Source organism: Oryctolagus cuniculus, chromosome 13 (assembly GCF_051225735.1).
Source record: "Oryctolagus cuniculus isolate XC-2025 breed Fujian yellow rabbit chromosome 13, ASM5122573v1, whole genome shotgun sequence".
In the NCBI taxonomy this organism is placed as follows: domain Eukaryota; kingdom Metazoa; phylum Chordata; class Mammalia; order Lagomorpha; family Leporidae; genus Oryctolagus; species Oryctolagus cuniculus.
The window spans coordinates 20,469,941-20,497,770 of record NC_142879.1 but is presented as its reverse complement, the minus strand read 5'-3'; the positions used below and the strand labels follow the sequence as shown (position 1 = coordinate 20,497,770).

The window sequence follows — 27,830 nt, the reverse complement described above, 5'->3', positions numbered from 1 at the left end:
ACATATTTATTTATTTGAGAGGCAGAGTACAGAGAGGGAGAGACAGAGAAGTCTTCCATCTGCAAGTTCATTCCCCAGGTTGGCTGGAACTGCGCCAGTCTGAAGCCAGGAGCTTCTTCTGGGTTTCCTATGTGTGTGCAGGGACTGAAGCACTTGTGAAACCGATTTGCTTATCAATGTTTCCCATATCAACAAGGGTGTGGGCTCTTGCCACAAATTCAGAGATGAATTTTGAATACTGACTCAAATAGACCAGGCAAACATGGTAAATTTTAAGGATTTTATTCAGTGAGGATTTTATTCAGGAGAGTGAGGGTTCTAAGGCAGAAGGGGAAGTCAGGAAGTTAACTTGGGGCCATACCAAGCAGAGAGCAGGCCAGGCGCCACATGCAACAAGCGTTTGGTTATGGGCAGCTACAAGCAGCTTAGCACGGGTAGCGAAGTGAAGCAAAGGCAGAGAGCGTGAGGCGCGGGGCAACAAGGGGATCAAGGGCACGAGGCCCACCGTGCTCTAGCCTTTTATCCACTTCCAAAGGGGAGTGGTTAATTAGTCTGATTGGCAGGTGGGCGTACAGGGGTGGTCAGGTAGGGGCATGTGATCCCGCAGGGGGTGTGGAGAAGGTGTGGTCTTCCAGTTCACAGATCTAATGCATTTATCCTTTATGCCTTCTTACATCACTCGGACCGTCTTCCACTGCTTTCCAGGGCTGTTAGCAGGGAGCTGGATCAGAAGTGGAGCAGCTGGGACACAAACCGGTGCTCATATGGGATGTCAGTGCCACAGGAAGAGGCTTAGCCTACCACACCACAGCCCTGGCCCCACGATGGGCAAATTTTGACTTTCAATAAGGGGCAGATGTGTTTTGCCAAAACCTACAGTAGTAATTTGAGATCAAATTTAGCCAAAATTCTATAGTGTTTTAGTGTGGATATATTTAAGAATATTGAGGGTGCTTCAAAAAGTTCATGGAAAAGGGAATTAAAACAGTGTATTTTGGTGAAAAAATTTTGAAATCTGTGCATAATTTTTTCGTAATACACAGTTTCCGTGATCTTTTTGAAGTACATTCACATGGTTTCTAGGTCACATCCCAGTTTTGCCAGTTTTTAACTGTGCAATTAACTGTTAAGCCAAACTTTCATCTGTGAAATGGGGTTAATGACAGCCACTTAGTAGTGAATTGAGGGTTGAATGAGATAATATGAGTCTAGAAGTCTCCGTATAGGATCTGGCACATCCGTGTACAATGAGAAGTAAGCTGTTAATAAGTGGAGGTGTGGGCACCTCAGAGAAACACAGAGCCCACCTGTGTGGGTGAGCATCCCCTGCTGTGGGTGCAGCCCGTGGGTCTTTGACTTGTTAAGGTTTTTTCATTAGATCAGGGGTGGGGAAGTCCTGCCTGGGGACAGTATATGGCCAGCAAGATAATTTGTTCTGACCCTGGCAGAGCAACTGCAGATGGAACTCCAAATTCAGGAAATCTATAGCAAGCTCATTTTTTTAAAAAAAAAGTTTTAAGATTTTATTTATTTGAGAGGCAGAGTTAGAGAAGGAGAGGCAGAGAGAAAGGTCTCCCATCCTTTGGTTTACTCCCCAAATGTCCGCTATGGCTGGACCTGGGCCAACCTGAAGCCTGAAGCCAGGAGCTGCTTTCTAGGACTCCCACGTGGGTGCAAGGGCCCAAGTACTTGGGTCATTTTCCATTGCTTTTCAAGGCTGCCATAAGCAGAGAGCTGGATCAGAAGAGAAGCAGATGGTACATGAACCGGCACCATATGGGATGCTGGTGCCACAGGTGGAGGCTTAGCCTACTACGCCACAGCGCCAGTCCCTTAGCAAGTTCATCTTTAAGTAGATCATGTTGTAGGGCCCACAAATGATGTTATAAATAATCCCAATTGGGGCCAGTATCATGGCATAGTGGGTTAAGCCACCTCCTGCAACTCTGGGATCCCATATGGGCACCTGTTTGAGACCCAGATGTTCCACTTCCAATTCAGCTCCCTGCTAAGGTGCCTAGGAAAGCAGCAGAAGATGGCCCAAGTCCTTGGTCCCCTGTACCTATATGGGAGACTCAGAATAAGCTCCTGGGTTTGGCCTGGCACAGCCCTGGGCATTGTGGCTCTTTGGGAAGAGAACTGGTGGATGGATCTCTCTGTCTCTCTCTCTCTCCCTTTCTGTCAACCTGCCTTTCAAATGGATAAAAATAATTTTTTTTAAAATCCAAATTGTATAAAAAGTTTCCCTATTCCTGCATTAGATGCTTTTCAAATGAACAGATATTTACCAAAATAATGGAAATATTACAAATATACATATAGGGAAAGTTATCTTTTGGGGCTGGCTCTGTGGTATAGTAGGTTGGGCCTCCGCCTGCAGCACCATTACCCTAAGAGGGCACTGGTTCCAGTCCTGGCTACTTCACTTCTTGTCCAGCTCCCTGCTAACATGCCTGGGAAAGCAGTGGAGGATGGCCCAACTGCTCAGGCCTCTGTACCCACGTGGGAGAGCTGGAAGAAACTCATGGCTTCATATTGGCTCTGCTGTGGCCATTTGGGGATGGAAGACCCTCTCTCTGTGTGTCTCTCTGTAACTGTCTCAAATAAATAAAATAAATCTTTAAATATAAAGTTATCTTTCTGCCCCCCTTCAAATGTTAACTGGGTTTACCTTTTTATACCTTTTTCCTTGCTTATGTAAATCTAACTATGTATAGGTTTGTGAGGGCTTTGATTTTATTCTTTGTTGAAATATAACCTTTTTGTATACATTTGCAACTTGCTCTTTTCACTTAACAATATAAAATACCGTTTCTTGGGGTGGGTGTTTTATGCAGCCATTGAGGCGCTGCTTGGGATGCCTCCATCCCATATCGGAGTCCCTGGGTGTGATTCCTGACTCCAGCTCCCTGCTAATGCATTCCCTGGGAGGAAGCAGTGAGGGCTTCAGTTATTGGGTTCCCACCACTCACATGGGAGACCTGGGTTGAGTTTCTGGTTCCCAGCTTTGATGTTGGCTGTTACGGCATTTCCAGAGTGAAAAAGTGGATGAGAGCTGTCTCTTTTTGTCTCTCTAAATAAATAAATAAATTTGGCCTTATGTTTGAAAAAAAAAAATTTATTTACCTGGAATTTATTTACTTATTTTACCTGGAATTTATTTACTTATTTTATGAGCCACTGCCTGCAGTGCCAGTATCCCATATGGGCGCCGGTTTGAGTCCCGGCTGCCCCTCTTCTGATCCAATCTCTGCTATGACCTGGGAAAGCAATAGAAGCCCTGTACCCGCATGGGAGATTGAGAGGAGGCTCCTGGCTCCTGGCTTCAGAACAGCCCAGCTCTGGCTGGTGCAGTCAGCTGGGGAGTGAGTCAGCAGATGGAGGACCTCTCTCTCTCTGCTTTTCCTTCTCTTTCTGTGTAACTCTTTCAAATAAATAAATAAATCTTAAAAAAAAAAAAAAAAGAATGAAGGAGAGAAAGAGGTCTCCCATCTGCTGATTCACTCCCCAGTGCCCACAACACATAGGGCTGGGCCAGGCCAAGGCCAGGAGCCAGGAACTCCGGTTCTCCCACAGCGGTGGTAGGGACCCAAATACTTCAGCCTTTACCTACTGCCTGCTGGGGTGCACATTAGCAGAAAGGTGGAATCAGGAATAGATTCCATGAGACTCCATCAGGACTCAAACCCAGGCACTCTGATATGGGATGCAGGCATCTTAAGTGGTGTCTTACCTCTGTGCCAAGTGTCCACCACTCATAAAAACCCATCTTGATACAGTTTCAGCAATTTCTGTTATTCTCTTTTTGGATAATTTTATGCATTCAGCCACCTTAAGTTTGAAAGAAAATAGATCAAAATATTTACCTTCTCTGTCACTTATTTACCTTTATTTTCATTTTTCTTAAATACAGATCCTTTTTTGATTAGTTTTAACGCTTTCACTTTTTGGTTTTCTATTTTTTTTTTTTTTAAAGATTTATTTCTTTGAAAGAGTTAGACACACAGAGAGAGGTATCTTGCATCCCCTGGTGCACTCACCGGATGGCTGCAACAATCTGGGGCCGGGCCAGGCTGAAGCCAGGAGCCTGGAGCTCCATCCAGCCTCCCACATGGGTGGCAGGGGCCCAAGCAATTGGGACATCTTCCACTGCTTTCCCAGGCACATTAACAGGGAGCTGGATTGGAAGTGGAGCAGCCACTTATATGAACTGGCACCCATATAAGATACCAACATTGCAGGTGGCAGCTTAACCTGCTACACCACAACACCTGCCCCTGCATTAATTTTTATGAAGGGCAAAGTCTAATAAAGCTGGTTTTCAAGCTTCTTCTAAGATGAACTCTTATTTGGACACCCAGTATGTAAAATACCTTTTTTTGGGCCTGTAGTTCCCAGAGTATAGTTTTAAAACCCAGTGTAATAAAATGTTTATGTAATTATATAAATAAACGCTGACAGATGGTGCTGCTGCTAAAATGAAACTTGTGGCAGACACCGTCGTGAAGCCGTCTTTTAGCTCAAGGTGATTGTTACTAATATTCCAAGGCCTCATTTAGTATAGGAAATGCATTCAGGGATGTCTGTACCAAAGTGTTCCTGGCTTAGGAAATAAGTATAGAAAACTGCCAGATGATGTTACAACCTAAATGCTAATATAGGAGCCCCCCCCTTTCCACTGGAGCTGTTTTCCAAGATCCCCGTAGATGCCTGAATGTACAGAACCAAACCCCACATGCAGTATGCTGTCTCCTGAATATGCATACATGGTAATGAGGCTTTGGGGTTGCTTGAGCACACTCACTGCAGTACCGTGACAGGTGACCTGGAAATTGAGATGGTACTAAGTGACTGATGGGCCCCTAGTGTACACCTCATGGCTATGCTGGACGCAAGGGTGATTCACTTCTTGGAAGTACAGTGTGGGTTGGGGTGAGATTTCATCATGCTACTCAGAATGGTGTGCAACTTGAAACTTAAAATCATTCATTTCTGGAATTTTTCTGTTTCATATTGTTGGCCCGTGGGTAACCAGATTGCAGGAAAGGGGAGGGCACTGTATTGGGAAGGGTGGCAATTGTTGCTGGTTGGCTGCTGTATTAATAGAGTTTTTAGAGAATAGTTGGGACTTAAGATAATTTAATTGGTTGATTGCATTCTTGCCTTTCCTTGGTCTTCTTTTTAGTAAATACGGAGATAAACTGAAATGCCCAAAGAAAAGGAAAAGACTGGCTAGACCTGCCTATGTCAGCAGTTCTCAAACTTTCTGATCTCAAGTGATCCCAAGAAATTGAGGAGCCCCAGAGAACTTTTCTTCTTGTGGGTTATATCTCCTGATGGTTACCAGTGTGGAAGTTAAAGCTGAGATTTTTTTTTTTTTTTTAAGATTTATTTTATTTGAAAGGCAGGGTTATAGAGAGAAGTATCTTCCATCCACTGGTTCACTCCCCAGATGGCTGCAACGGCCAGGGTTGAGCTAGGCCGAAGCCAGAGGCTTCATCCAGGTCTCCCACGTGCATTTAGGGGCCCAAGCACGTGGGCTGTGCTCTGCTGCTTTCCCGGGCACATTAGCAGGGATCCAGATCAGAAGTGGAGCAGCTAGAACTCAAACTGGTGTGCATGTGAGACGTTGGCCTTGCAGGCGATAGTTTAACCTGCTGTGCCACAACACTGGCCCTGAAAACTGAGGTATTTTTCAAGCTTATTTTATTTACTGTATTTTTTTTTTTTTTTTTAAGAGACAAAGATCTTCCATCCTCTGGTTCACTTCCCACAGAACTTGTGATAGCCAGGGCTGGGCCATATCGAAACTGGGAATCTGAAGCTTCATCTGGTTTTCCCATGGTGGGGGCAGGAACCCAAGGACTTGAGCCATCACCTGCTGCCTCCCAGGTGCACATTAGCAGGAAGATGGATCAGAAACGGAGTGACCTGGACTCCAGCCAGGCACTCATGTGGGGGCAACTTAACTGCTGTGTCAAGTGCCTGCCCCTAAGGCTTATTTTAAAATAACCCGTAAAATCAATAAATCTAACTCTTTGTGTGTGTGTGTGTGTGTGTGTGTGTGTTTATTTGACAGATAGAGTTAGACAGTGAGAGAGAGAGAGAGAAAGGTCTTCCTTACACTGGTTCACTCCCCAAATGGCCGCTATGGCCGGCACTCCGTGCTGATCGGAAGCCAGGAGCCAGGTGCTTCCTCCTGGTCTCCCATGCCGGGGCAGGGGCCCAAGCACCTGGCCCATCCTCTACTGCCTTCCTGGGCCACAGCAGAGAGCTGGACTGGAAGAGGAGCAACAGGACTAGAACCCTGCTCCCATATGGGATGCCGGCGCCGCAGGTGGAGGATTAACCAAGTGAGCCATGGTGCCAGCCCTCATTATGTGTTTTTACATGTAGTTATTTTGATTTTGAAAGCAAAATATGTAGAAGAATGACTGTTTTATATTTTTACAACTCTCTTCAGTGTTTGTTAAAGAGAAATTGGGTAGGTTCTCAGATCTGCCCTGCTTCTGCTCTGTGACAGTACCACAGGTCATATTGTCTTGTCAGTGTGTTTATGGGATGAGAAAAAAGGCAGATGCCATCCTGGTGTGGTAATGAAAATGGTCTGACCCTGTGGAGCCCTGCTCCATTTGCAGCGCCTGCTGGGCGCTGTCCCGGCGCTGTCCATCCGCGCCGTGTGGCATGTCTCTATCAACTCTTCTCTTTCTTTGTTGCAGAGTCCTTTGGGCAGAACTATCCAGAGGTAAGAGACTAGTTTTGTCGTGATTTTGGAAACAAGGTAAACTATCCAGTGTTTGTGTTTGAACAGAAATCGCTTTTTGATTCTTGTTTTTTGACAAAGAAGCCTTGAGTGTGATAAATCTGCTCTGGAAAGGAACTAAATAATTTTGAGCTGGGGGAAGTAAATAGGTGTGTTGCTGGAAATCTCATAATGCTGTTGTCAATGTACAGTTTTGAGATAGTACCGTCACCTGTACAGAGATTATTTTTCCCTCTGTCCTTTTCTAGTTTTGATCAATGTTTTTCCATAGTAATAATATGCATAAGTGTACCTTACATTTTTTTTTAAGATTTATTTATTTATTGGGGCCGGAGCTGTGGTGTAGTGGGTAAAACTGTTGCCTGCAGTGCTGGCATCCCTTATGGGCGCCAGTTTGAGACCCGGCTGCTCCACTTCTGATCCAGCTCTGCTATAGCCTTTTTAAAAAAAAAAAAAAAGATTTATTTATTTACTTGAGAGGCAGAGTTACAGACAGGGAGGTCTTCCATCTGCTGGTTCACTCCCCAAATAGTTGCAGTGGCTGGAGCTAGGCCAATCCACAACCAGGAGCCAGGAGTTTCTTTTGGGTCTCCCATGCAGATGTAAGGGCCCAGTGACTGCTTTCCCAGGCCATCAGCAGGTAGCTGGATCAGAAGTGGAGGAGCCCATGTGGGATGCTGGCGCCACAGGGATAAGCTTAACCTACTATGCCACAGCCCCAGCCCCAGTGTACCTTACCTTTAAAACACAAAAATATTTTATTAATAATTGGAATATATTCCTGTATAGTCATTGTTGTTATTTTAAAAGGCGTTATATTGATTAATATTATTTGTGTAGATTATTCCATGATTTTTTGTTATGATTTTTTTTTTTAAGAATAAATTCTCAGAGCTTTGATTACTGGGCTGATGGCTTTGACTCTACCTGTTTGCCCTTAGGAAGTCTGTACAAAGTTACAGTGATAAGAGATTGAGCACATCCATTTCCAAAAATCCTCTTTATTTGAAAAGCAGAGTCAATTTCTCTCTCTCTCTCTCTCTCTCTCTCTCACACACACACACACACACACACACACACACACACACACAGAAAGAGAACAGAAAGAGAAAGATCTTCCATCCACTGGTTTGTTCCCCAAATACCTAAAACAGCAAGGGCTGCCCCAGGCTGAAGCCGGGAGCTCTTTCTGGGTTTCTCATGTGGGTGGCAAGGACCCAAATACTTGGCCCATCGCCCTTTGCCTCCCAGGCACATTAGCTGGAAGCTGGATTGGAAGTGGAGGAGCCAGGACTCAATCAGGCACTCTTCTATGGATGCAGGCATCCAAGTGGTGGCTTAACCCACTGTACCACAACACCTTCTCAGTTTCCAGAAATTCTTGTTTAGCTTTTATAAATACTTCTTCATTCTGGCTCATCTAATAGGTATAAGACACACAGAGATTATTTTAGTATGTATTGTAGTTGAAATTCAAGAGAAGTGTTAAGAGAACCTTAAAGAGATCATTTGGATACCTAGTATTACTGTCTGTGTATTTTTTTTCATTTTTAGGAAGCTGATGGGACTTTGGATTGTATCAGCATGGCCCTGACGTGCACCTTTAACAGGTGGGGCACACTGCTCGCAGTTGGCTGTAACGATGGCCGAATTGTCATCTGGGATTTCTTGACGAGAGGCATTGCTAAAATAATTAGTGCACACATCCATCCAGTCTGTTCCTTATGGTAAGGATATTTTAAACTAGTATGAGAAATGTAGGTTAAATTAGGGGGAAGAATGGTGCCTGTATATTTGCCAGTTCAGGTAGCTCTTTTTAAATTCAGAATTTTGAATACTTAGCCATTGGTAATTTCTCATAGTTTATGTAGATCCTGACTAAACCATGGTGTCCTTGAAACACCTTTGTAGGAAGGAGTTTGCTGTAATGTGGATCTGTACCAGGCGTTGTCTTATATTGCAGTTCTGAAATGAGATATTTAAAGATTGCAGCTGTAGTGTAATTGCAATATTGATGGGATGGTTGGCTTGTCCAGCCTTGTGCAGATTCTTGAATTCCATCAATTTTAGTGACGATAAGCATGCCTAGTCCTTTAATGTAACATAGTGATTAAGGTTATAAAGCTGAAATCTACTCAGATATATGTCTATTGATTTTACTTCTGTTTGAAACTGCTTTGTTCACATCAGAAGTTTTGTATTGTGGGGCTTTTTTTTTTTTTTTTTTTTTTTTTTTAATGAACTTGGGATCAAAAAGAGGCGCCTCATCAGATCTGGTTACTTACCGTGCAGCTATTTCCTCTGGTTTAAATGGAAGCAGCAGTGATGGTGTAAAGGCAAGATGGGGAAGAGTCCTGAATCCCTGTCTAGGTTTGGCCTCTCACAGCTTTTCTCTAACATGCAAAATGGTAGCACTGGCTCCCTTCCAGGTTCTTTGTGTTTCTTTCTTACTGTTGTGTTTTTGCAACAAAGATTTAAATAGACACATATTTTTAATAGCAATTCACCCAGCTGAAGTGTAGAATTCAGTTGTTTATATATATTCAGAGTCATGCAACCATCATAATCTAATTTTAGAATTCCTATCAAAAATACATGAATATATTTTTATTACATAGCAATGTATTCTCATTTTAGGAAATTATGAAAACTAACACAAAGAACTAATTTTCCTTAGTTATAATACCACTCAGATGTTATTACTGTAAATATCTTGATAAGTTTCTGTAGGTTTGTAATCACACTGTCTCCTACTCGAACCAGCGCCCATATGGGATGCTGGGACTGCAAGCGGCGGCTTTACCCACTATGCCACAGCGCTGGCCCCGAAAGCTTTCTTTAACCATTCTTTTAGGATAGGTCTCCTGGCAACAGATGTCATGATTTAATTTTCCTGTTCTTCCTAGGTTGACAGTTTTTAGCACTTGAAAGATGTCATGCCACTTCCTTCTGGCCTTCATGGTTTCCAATGAGAAATCTGCTCTTACTCAAATTGTTTTTTCCCTATAAGTAAGGAGAACAGTTTTGCTACTTTCAATATTTTTTTCTTTGTCGTTGGTTTTTAAGAAGTTTGGGTATCTGGGAGTGGATTTCTTTGAGCCCATCATGTTTGACAGTTGCTCAAATTTTGAATCTGAAGATTTTCTTTTACTAAATTTGGGAAAATAGCATCCATTATTTTCTCAGCTACTTAAGCATCGCTGTCTTTATTCTTTCATTCCAGGACTCTGATGATATGGATCTTAGGTCTTTCGTTACTGTCTTACAGGTCCCTTATGCTGTTCAGTTTGTCTTTTAGATCTATTTTCTCTCTGTTCAGACTGGGTAATTTTTATCATTCCATCTTCTAGCTTATGAATTTTTTTTAAAGATTGTATATGTGAGAGGCAGAGTTACAGACAGAGAGGAAAAGACAGAGAGGTCTTTTCATCCACTGGTTCACTCCCCAGATGGCTGCAACAGTCAGAGTTGGATGGATTTGAAGCCAGGAGCCAGAGTTTCTTCTGGGTCTCCCATGTGGGTGTAGGGGCCCAAGCACTTGGGCCATTCTCCACTGCTTTTTCAGGCCATAGCAGAGAGTTGGATGGGAAGTAGAGCAGCCGGGACTTGAGCCGGTGCCCATTTGGGATGCTGGCACCACAGGCAGAAACTTAGCTTACCACAGCGCCAGCCCCAGTTTATGAATTCTTTTCCCTCCCTCCCTCCCTCTCCCTCCCCCTCCCTCTCTCTCCCTCTCTCTCTCTTCTCTCTCCCTTCTCTCTCCCTCCCTCCCTCCCTCTCCCTCTCTCTCCTCCCTTCCTCTCCCTCTCTCTCTCTTCTCTCTCTTCTCTCTCTCCCTCCCTCTCTCCCTCTCCCTCCCTCCTTCCCTCCCTCTCTCTTTTCCATTGGTGGCTGAATCTACTGAGTTTCTAATTTCAGTTATTAAATTGAGTGTTTTTCAGTTCCAAAATCCCTATTGGGGTCTATTTTATTTCTTCTGTTTCTTTGATGAGACTTTCCAGTTTTCTGTTTGTTTCAGCCATGTTAGTAATTGCTCATTGAAGAATTTGTTATGACTGCACTGAAGTCATGTCAGGTAATTCTGACATCTTTACCATTTCTGTGTTAATATCTATTGACTTTTCTTACTAAAGTTCAGATTTTATTTGTTCTTAGATTGACAAGTAATTTTTTTCAGTTGCAGTTGCAGTCTGAGCATTTTGGATATTGTGAAGTTGTAGATCTTGTGTGTGAGCAGGCTCAGGTGCTGCAGCAGTGGGGGAAGGGAGATTGCCGTTTTGTTATAGCAGTTGGGGGTCCTCACTTAGCCTCATTATTGTTGATGGGCAGGTGAGGCTCTGAGCAGGTCTCTGCTGACCCCAGCCCGTCTTGGAAGGATAGAAATACCTTGTTGGTTCTCCTCATGTGGTCTTCACCAGCGCTGGTGATGGGGCCTCCTCCTGCTGAGGGTGGTGCAGGCCTTCTCTGACATAGTCCAGGGATGGGGGCTGGTGACTGTTTAGACCTGCTGAGAGTGGATGTCTGGGCTCGCCCGGGCCGTGCTGGCCGACCCTGTGCCTGTCCAGAGGGATTGAGTCCTTTGAGCTGAAGAAGCCAGGCTCTTGGGGTTTTTGCCAGTGCTCATTGACCTCGCTGGGTTGTTGACGTCTCCGTCACTCAGTCCATGATAGGAGAGGTGAAAAATCCAAAGAGCTCATGATGTCATCCTCAGGGGTTATAGTTTCTAGTCAGTGACCACCTTTGAGAGTCTGCTTGTTTTCTATGTGGTGTCCAGGGTGTTGAGCTGTACTTGGTAGGAGGGATTCTTTCTTAATTCTTCAAATAACAGATCCTTATCGTTTTTGTTTGTTTTATTCACACTGTGATGGTCCTACTTCTGGGACAACTTCAGAAGTTTCAGATATTCCGCACCTTTCAGTTCCTTAAAAAAAAAAAAAAACACATATACACAATACCTAAGGGCCAAATGATTTTAGATGTTTGAATTTGTTATTTATGTCAAACTCAGAAGCTTCTGTGTGGCAAAGGAAACTATCAATATAATGGAGAGCCAGGCACTGCAATGTGAGAAAATATTTGCAAGCTAGCTACCCTCCCGACAAAAGATTCATATCCAGACTTTATAAGGAACTCAAAAGACTAAAACCTAGTCCAGTCAAGAAGTGGGCGAAGGGCCTGAATAGACATTTATTAAATGAAAAAATACAAATGGCTGACAAATATGTGAAAAACTGCTCAGTATCACTAACCCTCAGGAAAATGCAAATCAAACCACAACAAGATATCATGCCACTGCTGTTGGAATGGCTGTTGTTAAAAAAAAAAAAAAAAAAAAAGTAAATGCTGGTGAGGATGTGGAGACAGGGGAACTTTTATACACTGCTGGTGGGAATTTAAATTAGTGCAACCACTAAAAATTGTATGGAGATACGTTAAAAATCTGGTGATAGAACTGTCAGGTGATCCATCAATCCCCCTCCTGGGTGTTTATCTGAAAGCCATGAAATCATCAGAGAGCCCTGCTCCACCGTGCTGATCACACAGGGCACGGAAGCAGGGAGCTGTTCACCATCAGCTAACTAGGTACAGAAAGTGGAGTGCCTACACAGTGGACTGTACCATGCAACCATGATGAAGAATGAAATCCTGTCATTTGCAGCAAAATGGATAGACCTGAAGCATATCATGTTATGTGAAATAAGCCAGTCACAAAACCTGGTTTCCCTTGTATGTAGGAGCTAAAAACCACAACTCCGTCTGAACACAGCATGGTGGTTACTGCAGGCTGGAAGAGGCAGGGAAATAGAGGGAGTTTGGGTACAGGTACCACATCAGAGTTGGGTTAGAGGAATCACCTGGCGTATGGGGTGACTCTAGTTCATAATAACCTATGAGGTCGTTCACGAGCAAGTAGAGAAGGGTGGCTCCAGGACTCCAATGTTAAAGTCATGTCAAGCACTTCATGGAAATGATCACACTCACTCGATCAGTACCTGTTGTGTGCATATGTTAAAATGTCAGACTATGGCCCAAAAATATGTACAGTTGTTAATAAGAAAAAAATTTCTTGAAAGAGTGGTATACTTTACCACTAAGTTAAAAGGATGTATTTTAACTTAGATGAATATAAAATATTATATATGTTAACTTAGATACTTGCTCTTTTTTCTTCCTAGCTGGAGTCGAGATGGGCATAAGCTTGTCAGTGCTTCCACCGATAATATAGTGTCACAGTGGGATGTTCTTTCAGGCGACTGCGACCAGAGATTCCGGTTTCCTTCACCCATCTTAAAAGTCCAGTATCATCCACGAGATCAGTAGGTTTAATCTAAGCTGTTCCTTTCCTGGGGTGGGGGGGTCTAACTGAATGAGCTAGCTCTAGTCTCATGACAGTTTCCATTTAAGTTGTTTTTACAGAAGATTTCTATTTTATTCATTTGGAAGGCAGAATGACTGACAGATTTTCATCTACTGGTTCACTCCCCTAATGCCTGCAACAGCCACATCTGGGCCAGGCTGAAGCCAGTGGCCTGGAACTCCATCTGGGTCACCCACGTGGGTGGCAGGGACCCAAGCACTTTAGCCATTATCTGCTGCTTCCCAGACACCCGAGCAGGGAACTGGATTGGAAACGGAGTTGCTGAGCCTTAGACTGGTAGTCGTATATGGGATGCCAGCAGCTCTGCCACATGCCTGCCCCATTTAATTTCTTAGGAGACAAATGCAAACATCTATTCAAATCTTCTACATAAAATAATCTTTCTGTCTAGGTTGGTTTTTACTGAATACATTTGAAGGAGAGTGTTGTATTATTAAAAACTGACAGTATTAAGACTTTTGGGATCGGCAAAGGTGGGAATAAATATAATAACTGGAACTTTTCAGCCTTGATTATTTGAATTTTCTTTAGTAGGGTTTCCCCTACTCATTAAAACTCAAAAGCTCAATATTAAAACTACATTTAAGAGGAAGTTACTGGGGCTGGCACTGTGGCGCAGTAGTTTAATCCTCTGCCTGTGGTGCCAGCATACCATATGGGTGCCAGTTCGAGTCCTGGCTGCTCCTCTTCCAATCCAGCTTTCTGCCATGGCCTGAGAAAGCAGTAGAAGATGGCCCAAGTGCTTGGGCCCCTGCAGCCATGTGGGAGACCAGGAAGAAGCTCCTGGCTTTGGATCAATGTAGCTCTGACTGTTCCAGGCTTTTGGGGAGTGAACCAGAGGAAGGAAGACCTTTCTTTCTGTCTCTCCTTCTCAGTGTCTATAACTCTGCCTCTCAAATCAATAAATAAAATCTTTATAAAACAAAAAAAAAAAGAGGAAGTTACTCACCATCATTACCATGCAACTATTTTCATTTCTCTGGGTTCTCTCTTAGTCAAGTTTCCTTTAAGGATAAAGTTTGTTATGTAGTGCCTCATAGCACAATATGTATTAGAGTGCATAAGCAGGCCTTTTTTTTTTTTTTTTTTTTTACCACCTTTGGGATCAGTAGTTTGCTGTTTTACTTTCGTGTTTTAGCATTGCTAGTTTGCTGCGTCTCCGTATGTATTTTAGTTATTACTTTGTTAAGGTGGGACCCCATAATTTTACTCAGTCTTTCCCCTGTTACTAGACAGGTAGATTTATTGTTTTCATTACTTCAAATCTGTCTGAACTGAGAGAGCTGATGAGGGTAGAGGACAGGGATCAGGGATGAGGACAGGGAATCAGTCTGCCAGTGTCAAAGCAACAGCCAATATACCATTCATATTTTTAAACAGGAACAAGGTTCTCGTGTGTCCCATGAAATCTGCTCCTGTCATGTTGACCCTTTCAGATTCCAAACATGTCGTTCTGCCGGTAGACGATGACTCCGATTTGAACGTGGTGGCATCTTTTGATAGGCGAGGAGAATATATCTATACAGGAAATGCAAAAGGCAAGGTAAGCCTGGAAACCTGGAGGGTGGTGAAACATGGGTAACACTTTTTTTTTTAATTTAAAGATGAATTTATTTATTTATCTGAAAGGCAGAGTTACAGAGCAAGAGGTAGAGATAGAGAAATCTTCCATTTGCTAGTTCATTCCCCAGATGGTTAAAACAGATGCAGCTAGGCTAGAGCCAGCTGAAGCCAGGAGCCTGGAAGCCATCTGGGTCTCCAGGTGGCAGGGCCCAAGCACTTGGGCCATCTTCTGCTGCTTTCCCAGGTGCATTAGCAGGGAGTCCCATCAGAAGCAGAGCAGCTGGGACACAAACTGGCACCCATGTTGGATGCTGGTGTTATAGGTGGTGGCTTAACCACTACACCAGTGCCAGGCCCACGATCAGGCATCTTGGGCGTTGATTCATTTCATGCTTCCTTATTCTCCTTTCTGAATTTCTTTACAACTGGACTAAATGTGGCTCCTACTTGTAGCTGATTGTACCCTGTTTTTCTCTTGCCATCATGATTGCTGGTATTTGGATTTAGAATGGTCAGAGATTCTTGGACCTGGAAAAGGATGGAAAGGCCTTTACTGGATTTTGGTAATGAAAGGCTGACACTAAATTGTAAAATTACTTTTTTTTTAAAGATTCATTTATTTATTTGAAAGAGTTACACACAGAAAGACGAGGCAGAGAGAGAGGGAGAGAGAGAAGTTTTCCATCCGCTGGTTCACTCCCCAGTTGGTTGCAACGGCTGGAGCTGTGCTGATCCGGAGTCAGGAGCTTCCTCTGGGTCTCCCACGTGGGTGCAGGGGCCCAAGCACTTGGGCTGTCTTCTACTGCTTTCCTAGGCCATAGCAGGGAGCTGGATCAGAAGTAGAGCTGCCGGGTCTTGAACTGGGATGCCAGTATTGCAGGCGGCAGCTTTACGTGCTACATCATAGTGATGGCCCCTGAAAAATTATTTAATTAAATTTAAATCATATTATCATCTGGAACTCTGCTGATGAAAATGTCTTACTATGTATTTTTATAGGGCTGTATGTAATTAGCCAAGCTTGTCCTGTAGTACTGAGGCCTCCATACCCTCTTTCTTCCTGTTAAACTCCTGCCCTACCTTTTGGAATGTTGGGAAGATGTAGATTCTTGTGTCTGGGATACATCGTAAAAGGTGCTTCTCTGGAAAAAGAGGTTGGGCAAGCTTTAAAGTTCTTTCTATACTTAGAATTTGTGGTTCTATTATGCACGTTGGTTATTATTAATTTTTTTTAGATTTATTTATTTATTTGAAAGTCAGAGTCACAGAGGGAGTATGACAGAGAAATATATCTTCCATCTGTTAGTTCACTCCCCTAAGTGGTCATGAAGGCCAGAGCAGAGCTGATCTGGAAGCCAGGAGCTTCTTCCAGGTCTCCCATGTGAGTGCAGGGGCCCAGGAGCTTGGGCCATCTTCCTCTGCTGTCCCAGGAGCATCAGCAGGGAGCTGGATTAGAAGTGGAACAGGGGCCAGTGCTGTGGCTTAGCTGGTTAAAGCCCCAGCCTGAGTGCCAGCGTCCCTTATGGGCACCGCTTCAAGTCCCAGCTGTTGCACTTCCGATCCAGCTCTCTGCTATGGCCCAAGTGCCTGGGCCCCTGCATCTGTGGGAGAGACCCATTGGAAGCTCCTGGCTTCGCATCAGCTTAGCTCTGGCTGTTGCGGTCATTTGGCTCTACCTCTCTCTGTTTCTCTTTCAAATAAATAAAATAAATCTTAAAAAAAAAAAAAAAAAAGTGGAACAGCCGGGACTCGAACCAGTGCCCATATGGGATGGCAGTGCCATAAGCACTGGCTTAACCCACTATGCCACAGGACTAGTCTCATATTATTGAATTTTTGAACTAGGTCACATGGGCTGATTTAGAAATTGACATTACAAAATTGCTGTAAGGTACATATAACGTAAGTGTGACCATTTACCCTCTTTAGCTGTACAGTGATGGTAAATACATTGATGTGCCACCATTACAATTGTGCGTCTCCAGAATTCTTTATCTTGCCAGACTGGAGCTGTGTACTCATTAACTAGTAATTTCCCATTCCCTGCTCTTCTCTAACCCCTGAAACCACCGTTCCACTTTCTGTCTCTGTGAACTTGTCTATCCTAGGTACCTCATATAAGCAGAAGCCTAAGTGTGTGTTCTGTGAGACAGGCTTATTTCACTTAGCATAATGTCCTCAAGGTTGACCTATGTTGTAGCAGCATCAGAATTACTCTCTTGTTCAAGGTTCGGTTGTATGTGTGCATCACATTTGTTTGTCCATTCACCTGATGAATACTTAGATTGCTTCCAGCTTTTGGCTATTAAACATCAAGTTTTAATAACAGTTTAAGACCCTTTATCTTAAGAGGTAAAGGAAATACCAGCTAATGGTGTTGAGGTGTTTGGGATTAGTAGACATTTGTGTTTTTACCCAGTCTCTGCCCACTTCACAGAAGCCAGATGTAATTACTGTTTGTTACCAGAATATTAACTTTTGTTTTTCTCCTTTGAACTTAGATTTTGGTCTTAAAAACAGATTCTCAAGATCTTGTTGCTTCCTTCAGAGTAACCACTGGAACAAGCAATACCACAGCCATAAAGTCAATTGAGTTTGCCCGGAAGGGGAGGTGAGTGGGCCCTTGTCCTTAAAGACAGCTTTTTTTTTTTTTTTTTTAACTTTTATTTAATGAATATAAATTTCCAAAGTACGGCTTATGAATTACAATGGCTTCCCCCCCATATCATCTCTCCCACCCGCATCCCTCCCCTTTCCCACTCCCTCTCCCCTTCCATTCACATGAGGATTCATATTCGATTCTCTTTATATACAGAAGATCAGTTTAGCATACATTAAGTAAAGATTTCAACAGTTTGCTCCCACACAAACATAAAGTGAAAAATAATAGATGATTTTTTAAATGATGATGAAATCAGATCAGACCTATTGTCATGTTTAATCCCAGTGAGAGTCAAGTTGGGAATTGATAATTTCTTCTTCTTCTTTTTTTTTTTTTTTAACAGAAGATCAGTTTAGTATACATTAAGTAAAGATTTCAACAGTTTGCACCCCCATAGAAACACAAAGCGAAATATACTGTTTGAGTACTCATTATAGCATTAAGTCTCAATGTACAGCACATTAAGGACAGAGATCCTACATGAGGAGTAAGTGCACAGTGACTCCTGTTGTTGACTTTACAAATTGACACTCCTGTTTATGGCATCAGTAATCTCCCTATGCACCAGTCATGAGTTTCCAAGGCTATGGAAGCCTTTTGAGTTCACCGACTCTTATCTTGTTTAGACAAGGTCATATTCAAAGTGGAGGTTCTCTCCTCCCTTCAGAGAAAGGTACCTCCTTCTTTGAAGACCTGTTTAAAGACAGCTTTAAAAGTGAGTAGACTGCAGAAATACGTTGAGATTTGCAGCTTGTTTATATTTTACAGTTAAATTTTTTTCTCCCTTAAAGGTGTTAGAAAATCTTAGTAGTTGGTTCTTGAATTTATAAAATTTCCTGCATTGGACCAGTGTCACATCTTCCTTACTTAGAGGTTATAGGGCCATTTCTTTTCTTTTTGAGGATTTATTTAAAATGCAGAGTGATGGGAGAGTGATGGGAGAGTGATGGGAGAGTGATGGGAGAGAGAGAGAGAGAGAGAGAGAGAGAGAGAGAAAGAAAGAGAGAAAGAAAGAGAGAAAGAAAGAGAGAAAGAAAGAAAGAAAGAAAGAAAGAAAGAAAGAAAGAAAGAAAGAAAGAAAGAAAAAGAGAGAGAGAGAGATCTTCCATCCCTAGTTCATTCTCCAGATGGCCATAATGGCTAAGGCTCAGCCATCCAAGTTCAGGGACCCAAGTATTTGACTATTTTCTGTTGCTTTCCCAGGTAAGTTAGCAGGAAGCTGGATTGGAAGTGGAGCTGCCAGGACTTGAACTAGCTCTCTGATAGAGGATGCTGGCATTGCGAGTAGCAACTTAATCTGCTGTGCCACAACACTGGCTCCTGCCATTTTTTTTACATAAAGGTATCTGAGTGGTCAGTGCTTGGAAGGAGAGTGCCTGGCTTGTAGTAAGTGCTGGGTAGAGAGGAACTGTTGTCATCAGATGGATGGCGTCAGGTGCACCTTGTAGCTGGATGTGCAGTCACGTAACGTTTGTTCACCCTTTCAGTTTCAGATGTTGTTTGTGGTAAGTTTGGTTACCCAGTTAGAAGTAGATAAGCAGAAATTAGAAGAAATAGGTTGTTAGTAAGAGATAACATTCATTCTATTTTGTTTAGGAACACCTGTATATCCTTAACTGACATTCCAGTTTAGTTCAAAATATCTCTCTCTCCCTTTTTTTTTTTTTTTTAAAGATTTATTTATTTATTTGAAAGTCAGCTACAGAGAGAGAGAGAGAGGGAGAGACTCAGATCTTCCATCCATTGGTTTACTCCCCAAATGGCCTCAACAGCCAGTGCTGGGCCATCCCAAAGCCAGGAGCTTCTTTTGAGTCTCCTACATAGATGCAGGGGCCCAAGCACTTGAGGCGACCTCTGCTGCCCCTACAAGTGCATTAGCAGGGAGCCATATCAGAAGTGGAGCGACCGAAACCTGAACTGGCATCCATATGGGGTGCGGGCATTGCAGGCAGCAGCTTAATCTGTTGTGCCACAGTGCCGGCTCCTAATTCACGTTAGTGAAGTGTGTAAGAAAGTGACGAGGGCAGGCGTTGTGGCAGGGCAGGTTAGACTGCTGCTTAGGGTGCCGTCATCTCATGTTCGAGTGCCTCCAGCAACTTCCTGCTAATGCACCTCCTGGGAGGTTCAGGTGTTAGATCTCTGCCAGTCAGGGGGGGGACCCAGAGGGAGTACCTGGCTCCTGGATCAGCCTGGCCCAGCCCTGGCTGTTGTGGGCATTTAAGGCCTGAACCACTATAAGGAAGGTCTCTCTCCCTCTCTCCCCTTTCTGTTGTTCCGCTTTTCAAGTAAATAAACCTTTAAAAAGAAAGAAAATCTGAAATAAATTGTATTTTAGATAGATCTCTGAACTTTCCAGTGTCATTCCAGTAAAAAATTGGACATTTTAAAGTGACAAGCTTCATTAACTCATTAAGAAGAATATATTGGGGGACACCATTGTGGCTTAGTGAGTAAAGCTGCTGCCTGTGTGCCTGCATCCCATGTGGGTGCCAGCTTGAGTCCTGGCTGCTCCACTTCCTATCCAGCTCCTGGCTGATGGCCTGGGAAAAGCAGTGGAAGGTGACCTAAATGTTTGGACCCCTGCCACCCACGTGGGAGACCCAAATGAAGCTCCTGGCCTTGGCCTGGCCCAGTGCTGGCTGTAGTGGCCATCTGAGGAGTGAACCAGTGGATGGAAGATCTCTCTGTGTCCCTTTCTCTCTCTCTCTCTTTCAAAATAAATAAATAAATCTTTTTTTTTTTTTAAAGAGAATATATTGGGGGCTGGCATTGTGGGTTAAACTGCTACTGGAGATGCCAGCAACCCATGTGGGTGCTGGTTTGAGGCTTGGCTTCTCCACTTCCGATCCAGCTCCCTGCTAATGTGCATGGGCAAGCAGAGAAGATAGCCCAAGTACTTGAGCCCCTGCACCCACATGGGAGACTTGGATAAAGCTCCTGACTTCTGTCTTCCGCCTGGTCCAGCATGGTCACTGTAGCCATTTTGAGAGTGAACCAGTAAATGGAAAATCAATTTCTCTCTCTCCTCCACCCACCTTTCAAATAAATAAATAAATCTTTAAAAAGAATATATGTATATAAAACAGATTAAAGAAATGAAGTGTTTGTGTGTGTTTAACTGTAGCTTGTGACTTCAGCGTGTAAGTGTGGAGGTCTCACATTTCAGTTAGGTACGGTTGTGTTCAGGAATATGCAGGAAGTATAAAACACTCTCACTTCAGATTGTGTTTTGGTTTGGAAGGGGACCAGTGGATACACAAGTATTCTGGTCTGTAGGTTTTCACCTAGTTTCTCCCTCGTTCCTTAGTTGTGTGGCACTAATCTTAGTCATAGAACGGATTTCTGACCTCTGGTGTCTTTGGTTTTTCTATAGTTGCTTTTTAATTAACACAGCAGATCGAATAATCAGAGTTTATGATGGCAGAGAAATCTTAACCTGCGGAAGAGATGGGGAGCCGGAACCCATGCAGAAACTGCAGGACTTGGTGAACAGGTGCGTGTCGCACGGGAGGAGTGAGTGACAGTGCTGCATGGGCGTGGGTGCCAGATCGCCTTGGGTCCTTTCTTTGTCCTCTAGGACCCCGTGGAAGAAGTGTTGTTTCTCTGGGGATGGGGAATACATCGTGGCGGGCTCGGCCCGGCAGCATGCCCTGTACATCTGGGAGAAGAGCATCGGCAACCTGGTGAAGATTCTCCACGGGACGCGAGGAGAACTTCTCCTGGATGTGGCTGTGAGTGCAGCGGGGCATTGCTTTGTTCCTTGACCAGAATATTTTGAATCTGTTCTTATGGCCTGTTTTTCTTTGCTTCATTAAAATTTAGTGGCATCCTGTTCGACCCATCATAGCATCCATTTCTAGTGGAGTGGTATCTATCTGGGCACAGAATCAAGTCGTAAGTGTTTTTCTGGTTAACTTGCCTTGAAAGTAGATACTCCCTTTTTACCAAAGAGCCTTACATGTAATACACTAAAAGTTACCTGAATTCTTTTGCTGTGAGTCCTGAGACCTAATGAAGTAGTTTCAGTGCATTTGTTTTCTTTTTTAATTTTGAAAGTGCATCTGTTTTCACTTTACTTTAATGGGAAGGTCTTAGTCTCAAGCCGATTTACTAGTTCTGTTTTTAGTAAGGAAATCTAGTGTTCTTTCTGTTAACATATTTTTGTTACTTAGTTGAGAGATATTTTTCTTTGACTTTTCTTATTTTCAGCTCAGTTTTTGTTTTACATACTGGTTTTACTTTAAGCCTTTTTTTTTTTTTAAGATTTATTTATTTATTTGAAAGGCAGAGTTAACAGAGAGAGGTGTTCCAGGTGCTGGTTCACTCCCCAGTGGGCTGCAACGGCCAGAGCTTTGCCAGGCCAAAGCCGGGAGCTTTGTCTGGGTCTCCTTCATGGGTGCAGCAGCCTAAGTACCAGGGCTGGCCTCTCCTGCTTTTGTAGGTGCCTTAGCAGGGAGCTGGATCAGAAGCGGAGCAGCCATTATTTGAGCTAGCAGCCATATGAAATGCCAGTGTTGCAGGCGGCAGCTTAACCTGCTATGCCACAACGCTAGCCCTACTTTTTACTTTAAAAAAAAAAAAAAAAGATTTATTTATTTATTTGAAAGTCAGAGTTACACAGAAGGAGAGACAGAGAGAGAGAGAGAGATAGAGAGAGAGAGAGAGATCTTCCATCCACTGGTTCACTCCTCAGTTAGCCGCAATGGCCAGAGCTGTGCCTATGCGAAGCCAGGAGCCTCCTCCCAGTATCCCACAAGGTACGGGGCCCAAGGACTTGGACCATCTTCCACTGCTTTCCCAGGCCACAGGAGAGAACTGGATTAGAAGTGGAGCAGCCGGGACTCGAACTGGCACCCATATGGGATGCGGCACTGTAGGCGGAGGCTTTATCCGCTACACCATAGCTCCATCCCAAATTACGTCTTAAAAGGATTAAAGACAGCAGTTACCTATGAAAGAGCTGAGTTAATAACTTGGAATGTTTCAAATAGGAAATATTTTAAGATAATACAACCTGAAGGCCGGTGTTGCGGCTCACTAGGCTAATCCTCCACCTGTGGCGCCGGCACCCTGGGTTCTAGTTCCGTTCAGGGCGCCGGTTCTGTCCTGGTTGCTCCTCTTCTACTCCAGCTCTCTGCTGAGGCCCGGGAAGGTGGTGGAGGATGGCCCAGGTGCTTGGGCCCTGCACGCTCATGGGAGACCAGGAGGAAGCACCTGGTTCCTGGCTTCAGATCAGTGCAGCGCGCCGGCTGTAGCAGCCATTTGAGGGGTGAACCAACAGAAGGAAGACCTCTCTATCTGTCTCTCTCTCTCATGGTCTAACTCTGCCTGTCAGAAAAAAAAAAAAAAGATAATACAACCTGTATATACCTAATTTTTATACTCTACCAAATTTAATCTTGGAATTCTGAATCTTTCATTTATGTGTGTGTGTGTGTATATATATATATATATATATATATATATATATTTAAAGATTTTATTTATTTATTTGAGAGGTAGAGTTACAGAGAGAGGCAGAGGCAGAGAAAGGTCTTCCATCCGTTGGTTTACTTCCCAAATGGCTGCAGTGGCTGAAGCTGGGCCAATCTGAAGTCAGGAGCTTATTCCGGATCTCCCCTGCGGGTGCAGGGGCCCAAGTACTTGGGCCACCTTCCACTGCTTTTCTGGGCCATACCAGAGAGCTGGCCTGAAAGAGGAGCAGCTGGGACTAGAACGGGTGCCATATGGGATGCCAGCATTGCAAGTGGAGGCTTAGCCTACTATGCCACAACATATTGTATGATTAATCTACTTTTATGGTTAATTAGTGGTTTTTTTGTGTGTGTGTGTATGGAATAGGAAAATTGGAGTGCATTTGCACCAGATTTCAAAGAGTTGGATGAAAATGTAGAGTACGAGGAAAGGGAATCGGAGTTCGATATTGAAGATGAAGACAAGAGTGAACCTGAACAGACAGGTAACGTTTTCCTCAAGGGAAAATGATGGCTTTATGTAGTGGTCTTGATTGGAGTTGTAAATTTGTTTCAGTACCTAGTCTAAAATGTCACTTTTTTCTTTAGACTTATCTGGTTCCGTGGAGTTTAGAGTCTTAATTTATGAAGGTGTTAACTGAGAGCTTATGTGGGCATTGCCAGGGCTCCAGCAGCTCTCTTGACATTTCACTTTGTACTTTCTGATTAACTACAGACGATTAAGTGGGGATTTATGTGTAGCACCTGGCAGAGCAGCCACACGTGCCGAGTGCCCTGTGTCTCATGTATGCTGTCATTCCATTGTCAGTGAGAAGGGTCAAGAGCATGGGCTCTGGGGTCAGACTGCCTTGCACAAAGTAATTGCTCCATACTTGAATCTGAGTTTCCTGAACTGTGAGCTGGGGAAATAGTACCTGCCTTTTAGGTTTTCAGGGAATGCTTTACAATTTCTGTAAAGCACTTAGGGTATCCCTAGACCATAATAAGCACTCAGATGTCATTTTCTATTATGATTATGACTGATCTTTGTTATTTTTATCTCTATTGAACTTCTAGATAAAAATCTCCTTGAGCATACAGATTTGACTGTCTCTCCTCCAGGTGTCTAACTCAGGGTGTTACAGATGGTAGGGGTTTGTGTGTGTTTAGCAGGCCCGTTGGCCTTGTCAGGGAGTGATCGGTGATTCCAGGGCTACTTGATGGTGTCAGGAGTCAGGAAATTGAGACTGAGGTTAGTTCTCTGCAGCCTGAAAAGTGTGGTCCTCACTTCTGTGTTTTAGGTAACTGCATACCTCGTGTGTTTTAGGAAAAAGACTCCAGGGATGCAGGTGTTCCGGGCTGCTGTGGCATTGTTGGATTCTGTTCTGTGACGTCTTCACAGACTTCCACAGAGATTGTTCTTTATTGCCACCTCCTGAGCACACTCATATAACGGTGGCACTTGGGCATTAAGTTGAAGCCATCATCTGTAGCTGACTCCCCAGTTAGACTAGGAAGGCCCCACTGAAGAACCATTCCCAGTGTTACTGGTCCTCACTCTAGCATGTGGGAGAAATTCTGCACTGTTTGTTATACTCAAAATGAACTGGTTTTCCTCCTTTGTTTCTCGTAAATTTCAGCGTATGAAAATCAGTACACTGCAAGTCGAAGGCAGGTTTCTGCTCCCTCTCAACCCTCTGCTGTGTTTCTGTGCTGCAGGGGCTGATGCTGCGGAAGACGAGGAAGTGGATGTCACCAGTGTGGACCCCATTGCTGCCTTCTGTAGCAGGTGAGCGGCCTGGCAGGAGGGGTCAGGCAGCTCCGCCGCAGCCTCTGGTGGGCGTCCTCAGTCCCCCGTCTCTTCAGTCCCATCTGCCTGTTAGCCAGAAGAAAGAACCCCTTTGGTGTCTGAGAAATACAATTAAGTCTGTTTTCTGCAGTCCTAGCTTTCTTCCCTTGCCCAGATAGAGAATTTGCAGTAACTGAAATATTCCGTTTATCCTGTTTGTTTTTATGATTGATTTTATTGATCATGTTGTCTGGTTTCCGTTTATGGAGCTTGGCTTTCTTGAAGTCCTTGATCATACCTGTTGCTTATGCTTCATGTAGGTGCTAGAGGAAGGGCTCATGGTTTAAGCAACTGTCTCCTCTTTTTTCCAATCCCTTGTCTGATCCTGTTCCAAATAGTGATGAAGAGCTGGAAGATTCAAAGGCTCTGTTGTATTTACCCATTGCCCCTGAGGTAGAAGACCCAGAGGAAAATCCTTATGGCCCCCCACCGGATGCAGTCCAAACCTCCTTGATGGACGAAGGGGCTAGTTCAGAGAAGAAGAGGCAGTCTTCAGCTGATGGGTCCCAGCCTCCCAAGAAGAAGCCCAAAACAACCAACATCGAACTTCAAGGAGTCCCAAACGACGGTAAGAGCCGCCTCTTCCCCTGCGCCGCCACTGTTTGCTCCTCACGGTAACTGGCAGTTCCCTGCTGGAGCCATTCCACCTGGAAGGAATTTTCCCACGAGAGTCTTTTGTAGGGCGTTACCCCTTTGTCACGGTTGCTCCTGTGCTCACTTCTCTTTAAAATGGGGATGTTGTGCCCTTCAGCTCCTGCCCCCGGTGACGCACTTTACGTCTCCTTGTCTTTTTTTCTTTTTCCCCAGAGTGGTTTTTAAGGTAATGAAGTCCAACTCAGACCTGGACAGTCCCTTCCTCCTCATGCCCTCTTTGGCTGTGTGGCTATGGAAACCACCATTGTCGTAGCCCAGGAAGGGCAGTCACGGGTGTGTGTGTGTGTGTGTGTGTGTGTCTGTGTCTGTCTGTCTCTGCACACGCGCGCCTGTGGTTACTCTCGGGCATCCGCCTTCCCCTTTTCTTTAAGCCACTGCAGATTGATCACGGAGCCACACGTCCCTGGTGTTGACGCTGTTCCATTCACAGTTGTGTGACTTTTTCTCCTGTGGCTTCACTGCCTCTACTTTACAAAGGAGAGACCAGAGACTGAGGTTGTTTGTGAGATATTCCATAACATGCCCAGGGCTCAACAGCAGGTGATAGGGTCAGCAGTCTTGCCCGGGTTGGCCATTTCAGAAGCCCTCTCTTCTCCCATGTGTTTGCGTGCGTGTGTGCGCGTGGTCCAGCTCAGTGTTGTTTCGTTCAGCTGCTTTTTCACTTTATGGTTGCTGTGGCTTGGCACCAACCACACAGGCCGCGTGCCTTGTGGCCACTCTCCATGTCTTTCCCCTGTGTGAGTGGACATGGGACACGAGCTCTGGGCTGGGGGACAGGGCTGGTGCCCCTGTGTGAGTAGACGTGGGACACGAGCTCTGGGCTGGGGGACGGGGCTGGTGCCCCTGTGTGAGTGGACGTGGGACACGAGCTCTGGGCTGGGGGACAGGGCTGGTGCCCCTGTGTGAGTGGAATGGGACACGAGCTCCGGGCTGGGGGACAGGGCTGGTGCCCCTGTGTGAGTGGATGTGGGACACAAACTCCGGGCTGGGGGACAGGGCTGGTGCCCCTGTGTGAGTGGACGTGGGACACGAGCTCCGGGCTGGGGGACAGGGCTGGTGCAGGTCCTTCCATGCCTGTCTGTCCTTCTGCAGAAGTCCATCCACTACTGGGTGTGAAGGGGGATGGCAAATCCAAGAAGAAGCAAGCAGGCCGGCCTAAAGGATCAAAAGGTAAAGAGAAAGATTCTCCATTTAAACCGAAACTCTACAAAGGGGACAGAGGTTTACCTCTGGAAGGATCAGCGAAGGGTAAAGTGCAGGCGGAGCTCAGCCAGCCCTTGCCAGGTAAGGACACATTGGGAGCGCTGCCCAGCTTGCTTTGTGGCCTTGCTTTGTACAGCCCCAACTCCGTCTAACTGCAGCATTGTTTTTTCTTTCTTCCCTCCTTTTCCCCAGCAGTAAAACTCTCTGCATTCTAAATTGCTGCTAAGAGCAAACTAAACCGGAATTGGCTTAATTCAACGGCTGTAAAACTTGGGTCCATAAATAGATTTCAGGGGGTCTGTGGTCCTGTATGCAGAACATTCTGTACATTTCTCTGAGGAAGATATCCAGAGTTTTCATCAGATGATAGGAATCCATGATCCAAAAAGGACAAGAACCCCTGGATGGATTCTTTTTTTTCATTTGCATTTGCTCTAGGTTGTTTATGTCCAGTGAAGAGCAAGACATACACGTTTGTTTCAGGTGCCTCTGACACCTTACCTGTAGGATCTTTCTCCAAGGTGTTCTGCTCCGGCAGGTGGATCTTCTCTCTCAGGAGTCTAGAAGCAGTGTCACGTTAAGGATTTTTCCCCCCAATATCTGAAAATAGGATACCATCAAAGAGAAGCTACAGTACCTGTGTGGCTTAATGCTTAAGCCTTTTGAAACTTAAAGTTTTAGGTGATAAGGGATTTTTATTGGGAGATGGAGAACAATTTCAGTTTCCTATCAAATACTTGTGAACCAAGGCTAAGTGATCTCTTTGTTTAGAAAAGACCAGATTAGGCTGGCGCCGCAGCTCACTAGGCTAATCCTCTGCCTGCGGCGCCAGCACACTGGGTTCTAGTCCCAATCGGGGTGCCAGATTCTCTCCCGGTTGCCCCTCTTCCAGGCCAGCTCTCTGCTATGGCCCAGGAGTGCAGTGGAGGATGGCCCAAGTCCTTGGGCCCTGCACCCACATGGGAGACCAGGAGAAGCACCTGGCTCCTGGCTTCAGATCAGCACGATGCGGCAGCAGCAGCGCACCAGCCGCGGCGGCCATTGGAGGGTGAACCAATGGCAAAAGGGAAGACCTTTCTCTCTCTCTCTCACTGTCCACTCTGCCTGTCAAAAAAAAAAAAAAGGGGGGGGGGGATTAGAATCTATTTCTATTTTAATGTGTGTTTTGTAAGTTTTTTGTTTTATATATAGAAGCTCTTTCTTTTTAAAGACTTTTTTTTTATTTGAAAGAGTTACACAAAGAGAGGCAGAGAGAGAGAGAGAGCTTCCATCCACTGGTTCACTTCCCAATTGGCTGAAATAGC

At 44.5% G+C, this 27,830-nt stretch overlaps 1 protein-coding gene across 12 annotated transcripts in view; it reads left to right on the top strand.

Moving 5' to 3' along the window:
- The window catches only part of RBBP5 (RB binding protein 5, histone lysine methyltransferase complex subunit), a 37,905-nt gene that overhangs the window by 5,162 nt on the left and 4,913 nt on the right, over positions 1-27,830 (top strand). For 4 of the 12 annotated variants that reach the window (XM_008268525.5, XM_002717447.6, XM_070055177.2 and 1 more), the window contains exons 2-13: positions 6,720-6,745; positions 8,318-8,490; positions 12,940-13,080; positions 14,523-14,685; positions 17,207-17,316; positions 20,741-20,860; positions 20,945-21,098; positions 21,190-21,261; positions 23,209-23,326; positions 24,540-24,609; positions 25,008-25,237; positions 26,416-26,607. In XM_008268525.5, coding sequence (XP_008266747.1) covers positions 6,720-6,745; positions 8,318-8,490; positions 12,940-13,080; positions 14,523-14,685; positions 17,207-17,316; positions 20,741-20,860; positions 20,945-21,098; positions 21,190-21,261; positions 23,209-23,326; positions 24,540-24,609; positions 25,008-25,237; positions 26,416-26,607 — 1,569 coding nt within the window. The remainder of the gene's footprint in view (positions 1-6,719; positions 6,746-8,317; positions 8,491-12,939; positions 13,081-14,522; positions 14,686-17,206; positions 17,317-20,740; positions 20,861-20,944; positions 21,099-21,189; positions 21,262-23,208; positions 23,327-24,539; positions 24,610-25,007; positions 25,238-26,415; positions 26,608-27,830) is intronic. The other 8 variants (XR_011381367.2, XR_011381366.2, XM_008268527.5 and 5 more) reach the window with 5 other exon arrangements.